Below are 9,909 nucleotides of genomic sequence, written 5' to 3'. Positions count from 1 at the left end.
TTCATACATTGCGTATAGCCTGTTATCTTCGTCTGATGTTTTTTGCTGTTCCAATATTTTAATTGTATTTTGTTACGTATCTTGCTCATATCTTGAGATACTGCTGGATCAATTTGATTATATCAAAAGTATTTTTTTAATAGTTTCGCTGCATTAAGTGCATGTTTGATGCTTAGTGGAGGGACAGGATCGTCTTCTTCAACAACGTACACAGCTGCAGTTCTTATCTATTTCGGCAACTTAGAAAGTACTGCTCAATGATTTATAATGTAGCATTGTTGTCGTTAAATAGAGTGAGCGTGACGCTATATAGAGTGTAATATTGTATAGAAAACAATGTAAACCAACCAAAGTCAAGCAATTTCGACGTTTCAAAGAGTTTGTCGTTAAATCGATTGACGTTATAAAGACCTTGCACTGTAGTTAACATTTCAATGTAAGAAAACAATGAAGACAGTGATTTTTTATTTTTATCCTTTTTTCTGATATTCAGAGGTAAACTTCCTAATTCGATTTGTCTCATTTCTCTCATAAAACAATTTTCACACTCCCTCATAAATCATGGAGCTCTTGGGGAGGAGGAGAAGATAATTTCCCCCACTCCAGTGCACTGGACATTTACGCTCAGTTCGTTCATTTTTACGTGGTACAAACTGCAAGAGGTAAAGAATGCGCTGGAGCATTAATAATTTAGCAGCAATCGGGTTCGAGGTTGGTCGAATAACTGGCAAACGAAGGAAATAAACCATCCACGTCTAAGGGGAGTGCAAGCAGTCGATTGCCGGTGCACTGGACTTATGATTTGTTGTTAGCCGGTCAACTAACTGGTCGGCGGTCCGGAAAAAAGATTAGACGGCTCCAGTAGATAAGAGCCAAAACTGAAATAATTTCGGCGCCGTGACACAACAGGGATCCTGGGGACTCCCTCTCGATTCGTTGCTGTTTGTTTTGCGGGATTCTCGGGTCAGTGGAGAAGTCGTATAACCGTGACAGCTCCGATAAAAAAAGCGCGTTCATTTGTAACGGGATTTGCAGGAACTCTGGAGATCGGAGCCAACACACAACAATAAGAAAAGTAACCGAACTAACAGATGCCGCAAAATATCACATCCAGATGGCAATGGAATGTTTTGTGTCTGGCTTAACCATCCTAAGTATTTTCTTGACTATTACTTCCATTTTCAGCGAATATCAAAAGAACTGTTCATATTTAGTTACGCTTTCCGATATCTTTTGACAGACGGTCACTTAAACATCTGGAGATAAATAGTGACACGAAAACAATGATGGAAAATTATTTCAGTTATTCACTTTTGAACAAAAATGAACGACTGAAGGTTAAAAATAGGGTTGGAAAATCTATAACAGCAGATCTAAGTAGAGGGCATAAAAAAAACTTTTGGGTGTTTCATTCCCACCCGCCAGTAATGCTGATGGGCGGGCAGTCCCTCCTGACTACGCCGGAAGGTAGGGCGGAAGGCCCTCTTCAGCCTGCTTTCAGGAATCGTGAGAATGGGTGGGTGGTGGTTCGGGTGAGAAAGATGAGACGGACGAAATGAAGACAGAAGAGAATGAAAGATTATCTGTGGAATACTACTGCCTCAGCATTTGCCTAAGTGATCCAAGGAAACCACAGAAAAACTTGAACCAAGGCAGACGGACCCGGAATCGAACAGGCGTCCTCACGAATGCTAAGCAATGGTCTAAACCTCTAGGCCATGCCGCTCGGTAGAAGGCATATATGAATATAAATGTTAATCGTGATATTCTCATTTATCTCAGAACACGAGTTGCGTTGATTGATGGGGGGGGGGTGTATTAGGATCATCAAAAAAATCACCCTTCAGTTCCCATGTACTTCAAACTACTCGCTACAGTTTCCCAATTAAGATGTTCTCAAAGTTGTAGTCTTTCTCTCTTACTCAATTCCTCTCAGTCTCTCATCAGTTCCCGTCGTCACTTCAAGCCTGTTTATCACCACGGTAAAGGGAGATGAGTGGTGACTATCGGTGGCGTCTGAATCACTCCTAGTACGATGGCCATAGGACGTATGGTGCATGGTCTAGTAGACAAATCAAGTGGTGCTCGAAACTGTTTCGTCCACTAAATTACGGCGAGAGTTTTGACACTTGCCTCTTCGCTTGGCAGCAATTACGCGACTTTGGTGGCTAGCACAACCTGTAGGCGGCATTTCGGAATTGATACCAGAGCCTAATCTGAACAGTTAACGACCAGATATACATTTTTTTTATAATTCATTCTTTCACATCATTTGATTGATTTCAACCACTGGTGGATTTATTTTGTGGAACCCCCTTGTCAAATTATTTTACTTAAAAGTGATGAGAAGCTTTAGATGTACGATTTTCATATTTTATAGACCAATTTTTCTAATATCGGATTAAATATTGGGTTTTTCGGATCATCCTAGAAAAAATAAAAACGCCTAAACATCTATAGATAATAATATAAATCCTTTTACAAAAGGATTATGATAAAACTGTGTTTCAACATCATTTATGAAGACTTGATTGTATTGTTTTCAGGATTGAGTCAATATTATTTTGATTCATTGTAACTTGCAGTTACATGGACTAGTGCCTATTCGGTAATCAAGCACAGAGAAGGGTAAGACGCCTTAAGCAATTGTTTTTGGGCGAAGGTTCGAAATCGACTCAATCGATGGTGATGGACTAGTGTGCTAGAATATTTTAAAAATCGATGCATACCATTTGGTATAAAGTTGAAGAAGATCGTTTTTCTATAATACCATTGCATGTATCATGTATGTATGATGATTGACCATCTGGATAACCCCCGCTCCTATCAATTGTAGGAGCGATTCTTATTATTATTACGAATGATGATATTTTTCACCTATGATGTATACCTATATATACCAATAGCCTCACAGCTATTTCCTCCTACCAGCTTTACATAGCAACCAGTGGGTTCCCCTCAAGAGTTACATCTTAAAAGCCCTCTTCCAACGTCCCTCTTTGGTTTCATTCTACATATATGTCATTAATATTTGGTTAGCCCAAATAGTAAATAAATGCCGAATAAATAATTTTCCTACACAATATTTTTTAACCAAACTTTCAGCTGTTGGGTATTGGGTTTGATATTTTAAAAGTTTTTTATCACTAGTAAAATGTATACTTTATATTTTTAACAGACACTTGATCTGTTTGGTTGTCAATTCCGAAAGCTACCCATACAGATCAAATACTTCTTGTCATATTCTATTAAAATAATAATCTGTGAAAGAACACCTGTTAGACCGCTTTATTAAATTGGTTTCTGTCCTGCAGTGAGAAAATGTTTTCGTACACCTCCTACGCTCCTGTTTATCAAAAACACAATTTATTTCGTTCAGTTGTTCTATACGTAGGTATATCCGAATTTATGTTTTGTGAAATTAATAAATATTTAGTTAAGATTTATTAATGCGAAACGCGGACGGTGGGCGCGGCGTAAAAGAAAATGTTAAAAGCGTCCGAAATAATGAGGATACCGTGAATAGAGAAAGTTAGAAATGAGGAGATTTTAGAGAAAGTAGAAGTAAAGAGGGCGTTATGAAAGTCAATAAGAAATAGGCGAAATAAGTTACTAGGACGCCTTCTTAGGCATGAAGGGTTTATTAGGGACATACTGGCATAGAGCAGAAACAAGGGTTAAGAGGAGGGTTAAGTAGACCTGGATTAGATTACTGTTTACAAATATTTAAGCGTAAGGGATGTTCTAGTTTCAGGGAAATGCGAAGATTAGCTTAGGTTAGGATAGGAAAGAGTGGAGGTGCGTGTCCATCCAATCTTAGGAGTGATGATGATAATTTATTAGACGCTTAATGATGGACTACAGTAAAATGGAAGATAATTCTATATATTCTATGTAGAAGTATTTTCTGCAGTTTTATCAGCGAAATTATTTACTTCTTTCAATACGATTTCTTTATTTTAAGGGTTTTATGGACAACTACAATGAAAGTACTTATTTCTCTAGGTAGACGTAAAGTATTTTTTAAAAAAAGGTTTTTCTACAAAATCTGAAAATTAAGATATATTTATAGGAAAAGCTACATCTCTGTAACTTTAGTAAGGCCGATGCTGTCAAAATTCAATTTCAAATTCTAAAAAAATGCCACTTTGTTTCAACTTCTATGCATTTAATGATTACGAAAAATCATGCATCTAGTTCACATTATTATTCTTTTACGATACACAGTAAGTCACCGTGTTTGATATTAACTTTTTAAAACAGTCTCTGATAAAGTATTCAGTTGCAAATGTAACAACCAGCAGCGGGCCGACCGAGTGATGCAGAAGCGCGAACGCGATAAAACGTTTTTGCATCGGAGGACAAAAAGGCATTACGTGTCTATGCATACATGTACGGTGTGTGTGGGTCTAGGTAGACATGTATGTATGTATGTGTGTGCGCGCGAATAAATGTATGCATGAGCGCGACCACTGCATTACGTTATAACTTTCCGGGTTGCTCGCATGGCAGCGCAACGATCGCAGCGGGCGACGCGACCCGTCGCGACGACGGCATATCGAAACTTCATCCTAAGATTACTTTTTAACTCGTACACCGCCCTTTATTGAAATGTGTATGTATATACTAGCTGAGCCCAACCAAATTTGACAGTGGTATCTGTTGTAGGAGGTACATAGCACTTGCATGCATATGCAACCAATTATACATCAAAATGTAGATACTTAAACCCGATCACTGTATTCCACTTGCTTTCTAGCACATCGGATACGTCAAATTATATTTTAATTAGAAGTTTTTATATTAAGTTAGTTTTGAAACGTATCGGAGGTGATAGCTAAAACAACTACATTTACAAAGCAAAAACATGTTTTTTGCGTTTTAATTCGTAAATTCATTAAAAATTATGATTTACGTGAAATGTTTTCTGTTCTTATTAATGCATTAAAACCCATACTGAATGATGAGGCTATCTAATGTACAATGAACCCTTATGAACCAAAATACTAAAGCAATGCAAGGCTTCAAATTAGAATTTATGAACCAAGAATATGTTTTAGATGTACATTGTAGATTGTGAAGTTGTTTCGATGCAAATGTTCATCAGAAAATGAAATGCTGTTTTAAAAAGCATTTTCAGAAATTTCGTTCTAACCAGGTTCCGCTCAACCTGTCTTAATTCACTAGACCAGCCTCGCAAACTTTCATATAAACTTTCACTTCAAATGTCTACTGCTTCGCAACAAAAACTCGGAAGAACATGCGTAGGTGGAAAACGTATTTGCTATAAGAAAAATCATTCATCAAACGCGTTTTTTTTACATACAAAGTTCTGTTATTTTTATATTTCGAATATCTTCACCATAGACTTTTATTCCGAGGTTGTTCTAGTTATAGCAATAACCAAATTTAGCGATGGGTGTGTCTATACCCTATCGCTATCGGGTTAAAAATAATAGAAGTTGTTCCTCATGTATGACGTTGGAGGTTTCGCACAGGATTTTTATCCCTGGCCAACAAAACACACACGTACACAGGCACATCTCTTTACACTATTCGGTATCGTCAGTGCTCTCTGTTAGTGAGATCGAACGTCCAAAATCCATTACGAATGGATTCGGTGGTCCGATTGTTTGGACTGTTCCGGTTAACAAATGGTGATGCGTTTGACTGGAAACTTTGGGAAGTGTGGCGCTGCTGTTCTCTCCTGCGATATCAATCAACGTATTGACCGCCGAACTCGGGAAAAAAAAGAAACCAAGCTCCGGCTTCCTTTCTTTTTACACGCGGAAAAGTCGCCGCCAAGTCTACAGCTGGAAATCTTATCTATACCATCCATTTACTAAGTGCCTCTTAATTAGTTTCACATATTTTTACAGATAGTTTTGCGAATAAATGAAAAACTTATTACTTAGTTGATTAAACTAAAACTGGAATGTTCTTAGATGAGCTAGATCTGAACGAAAATTTATAAAATCGTATTAAGGGCGGCTTAGCTAATTCCGATATTATAATTAAAAGATTTTCGAGGGTTATTTTCATCTATCCCATTAAAAATATTTGTCTGGGAAATGAAAACGAATTATAGGGTTGTTCGGACAGTCATTTCGTTTTTTTTTTGTGGAAATGAAAGACAGTTTTCGTATAATAAACAAATACTTTATTAAATTATATATTGACCGTTCTGGTCCAACACCTTTTGCCATCTTTCTGGTAGTAGCATAATTCCACGCTCATAAAATTTTTGGTCTTTGCTGGCAAAAAACTGATCGAGGAGGTTTTTGACCTCCTCATTTGAGGTGAAGGTTTTACCGTCTAAAAAATTTTGGAGTGACCGGAACAAATAATAATCCGATGGTGCCAGGTCTGGAGAATATGGTGGGTGTAGCATTGTATCCCATTCAAGCTGTAAAAGCTTTTGGCGAGTGACCAAACTTGTGTGAGGTCTCGCGTTGTCTTGGTGAAACACTACACCTTTCCTGTTGATTAGTTCTGACCTTTTCTGTTGAAGTGCATCATTCAGTTTGTCCAGCTGATGACAGTAGACTTCCGAATTAATCGTTGTGTTATCCGGTAAAAGCTCAAAAAAAACGATTCCTTTAAAATCCCACCAAACAGACAGCATCACCTTTTTTTGGTGAATATCGGCTTTGGAAATGGTTTGAGCCGGTTCATCTTTTTTGCTCCATGACCTCTTGCGTTTGACGTTGTTGTATACAACCCATTTTTCGTCCCCAGTGATGATGCGCTTCAAAAACGGATCATTTTCGTGACGTTTGAGAAGCGAATCGCAGACGTCAATGCGGCGACACAGATTTCTCTCTGTGAGAACATGGGGAACCCATACATCGAGCTTCGAGGATAATCCCAGGCCTTTCAAGTGGTCATAAACTGTTGAATTTGATAAATTTAACCTCAATCCGATCTCACGTGTTGTTATTCGCCGGTTCACATCAACTAATGCCTTTATCGCGTCTTTATCAGCTTCAACCGGCCTTCCCGAACGTGGTGCATCTTCGACATCAAAATTGCCGGATCGAAATTTAGCGAACCAGTTCTGGCACTGGCGTACTGTCAACACACCTTCTCCATACACATCAGTCAATTTCTTTCTGGCTTGAACAGCATTTTTACCCTTTCTGTAGTAAAACAGTAAGATATGTCGAAAATGCTGCTTATCGCTCTCCATATTTAAAAGGGCACCAACCAAAAACTACTGCGTAGAATTAATTGGAATTTTTCACACACAAGCCTTGCTATATGAGCTCTCAAAGCATATAAAAATTATACGGCTTAAATGTGAAGTTGGGTGCAAAATAATACAATTAAATCCTCTGTCAGGAAAAAACGAAATGACTTTCCGAACTACCCGATAGGTATTATCTTACACAATAGTATCAAACGAGTATTGACTAGTTTTCTTTGTATAAAAGCGCAGGAAACATTTTACACGTACGAACTAATACGAATACTTTTACACACGTCCGGTGAAAAGATATTGAAATCTACATTTCCGTACAAAAAATTTTGAGAAGTCATTCCCTAAAGTTGAAAGTATAATGAAGCCCTATAAGAATTATTGATAGGAGAAATTAATTTGGAATTTAAGTTTTAATAGATGATGAACAGTTCTACATACTTAATTTGTAAAAAATTGATATTCTAAAGATAAATTCTTTTGTTTCAGTGAGGCCCCTATGGGTACGATTTGTTGGTGACAATCGACCCTTATCAGCTGGCACACCCTATGAATTGAGCTGTGAAGTTGTCGGTGCAAGACCACCCCCGACTATTACATGGTGGAAGGGTAGCGTTCAGATGATAGACACTAGGCAAACGGTACGTAATCAATTCACATACATACTTTTATAATATACAAAATTCTCATTCTAAGGTTGTTCAGAAAATAAATAATAATAATAGTTTTGGTGAAAATGAAAGATTTCCTTTCATAACGTATAAAAATGTTGTTGAATTATGCTTTCTTCATTTTGGTACAGTTTGTTGCCATTATTCTAGCATANCTTTTATAATATACAAAATTCTCATTCTAAGGTTGTTCAGAAAATAAATAATAATAATAGTTTTGGTGAAAATGAAAGATTTCCTTTCATAACGTATAAAAATGTTGTTGAATTATGCTTTCTTCATTTTGGTACAGTTTGTTGCCATTATTCTAGCATAAAACTGATCCAAATCATTTTTGAAATAAAAATTTTGCCATCTTGTATTAACCAGAGCAAGGTGCCAAATCTGGAGAATATAGCAGGTGTGGTAGTACATGTCATTCAAATGCTGTTGGAGAATTACCAACCTTGTATGAAGTCTCGCATTATTTTTGTGGAACACTGTACTCTTTTTATTGATCAATTCTGGCCTTTTGTATTCTAGTGAATCATTAAATTTCTTCAGTTGATTACAGCACACTTCAGAATTGATCTATTTGCACGATTGAATTCGATACCTTTAATTTTTTCACAAACAACAACAGTAAAATATGTATAATGAAAGTGGCTGTAAAAATACAATTCCAACTCCTGTATCGCGAGAAAAAGAAATTACTTATCGAACAACACATCAGTATTTTTTAAGGTTTCTAATGTTCTATAGTCTATACCAAAAAATTATAACTTACCTATCTTGAATGCTTATTTTTAAAAATGTTTTTACTTTAATGGCGAAAGGGATTCATTGAAATTAGTCAAAATTTTAAGATGATGTACTAATGGAAGACCATATGAAACGCTTTTGCTTACATAGTAATTCATAAATAGACATTTCCGTTAAAAATACCGCTTCCGCTCTCATTTTTCTGAAGTTTGGAAAATGAAAAGATATCCCCTGATATTTTAGTTGCGAAAATTGCCAAGCAAAATAAAATTGTAAGACATTTTAGGCTCTTTTGGTTCACAGTTTTATTGTAATATTAGAGTATCGATTAATGCGAAAGAACACTGAATCTCGGGATTATCTTATATTTAATCTAATTTTAATGTTTACTAAATTTAGAAAACGTTGCCATGAGATACACTTCTTCTTTTGTCATGCTAAAAGTTTTTTTTTTTACATCATCGTTTTCTTCTCCGTCTACTTTATTCGTTCTTGCAAAATCTATCCTCGGCAAAAGTGTTTGTTCCTGCCCGCCCTAAGTGCCACCTTCCGAGGGGCTAAGTGCTAAAATATAGTTTAAAACTTCCCTTCCACGTATTTGCAACGGGGCACTGATATTTTAACGGCTGCTCCTCCAAACTATCGCGCAATGCCTTTAAGATAGAGAAGTTGAGGAACTGCTGAAGTTGCACTACGCTTGACTTACAAATTAGCCGCTTATTCCAAAGTTCGACAAGGCTGAATAGTAACGAATAGGGAAAGACATGAACTTGGAGCTAAAAAATTAAGTAGATGCAAAATTTTAGCTTCTTCTATGTTGAAGACAATCTTACGTTGACAGACGACCTTTATGTTAAGCGAGACAGAGAGACCAATGCATAAAAAAATTTTGGGAACAATAAATGTAAGGAATTTATGTAATTTGTCGCTTGCTGTACCTTCAAACGGCATCAGAAGGGCTGCAGTTTCAGTAGCACCTTGTGCTAATGTTTTAAGCAATAGTGAAGACCGTATTGCAATAATGTACAGTCTATTTCAATTTGTTAGAATTGTGACCTTGAAGAAATCTGCGCGAAGATAGAAAGAATACACACTAGGCGTGAGTAAGACAAAAATAGTTGAAACGAGCTTGAACGAGCAGAGCTCTCGATGGGCGGTCTTAAAACATCGGCTAGAACTGTACAGTACTAGACGAAAATGTTTAGCAATTTCTTAAAACAAAAATGTATATAAATTAACAATAGAAAACAAAGCAAAAGTTTTATAGGTGTGTAGAACGTTAAGTTAATTCACTTGTTA

At 36.7% G+C, this 9,909-nt stretch overlaps 1 protein-coding gene and 1 long non-coding RNA gene across 2 annotated transcripts in view; one reads left to right on the top strand and one right to left on the bottom strand.

Annotated features, from left to right (window-relative positions):
* LOC108735134 overlaps nt 1-9,909 on the bottom strand; it is a 478,298-nt gene that overhangs the window by 393,522 nt on the left and 74,867 nt on the right. The gene's annotated exons all lie outside the window — the stretch shown is intronic.
* Nucleotides 1-9,909, top strand: part of LOC108735133 (hemicentin-1-like) — a 283,534-nt gene that overhangs the window by 241,502 nt on the left and 32,123 nt on the right. The window contains exon 6 of the mRNA XM_018466969.2: nt 7,688-7,839. Coding sequence (XP_018322471.1) covers nt 7,688-7,839 — 152 coding nt within the window. The remainder of the gene's footprint in view (nt 1-7,687; nt 7,840-9,909) is intronic.

Source organism: Agrilus planipennis, unplaced genomic scaffold, assembly GCF_000699045.2.
Source record: "Agrilus planipennis isolate EAB-ADULT unplaced genomic scaffold, Apla_2.0 scaffold34, whole genome shotgun sequence".
Taxonomy (NCBI): domain Eukaryota; kingdom Metazoa; phylum Arthropoda; class Insecta; order Coleoptera; family Buprestidae; genus Agrilus; species Agrilus planipennis.
This window is presented reverse-complemented; position numbering and strand designations above follow the sequence as displayed.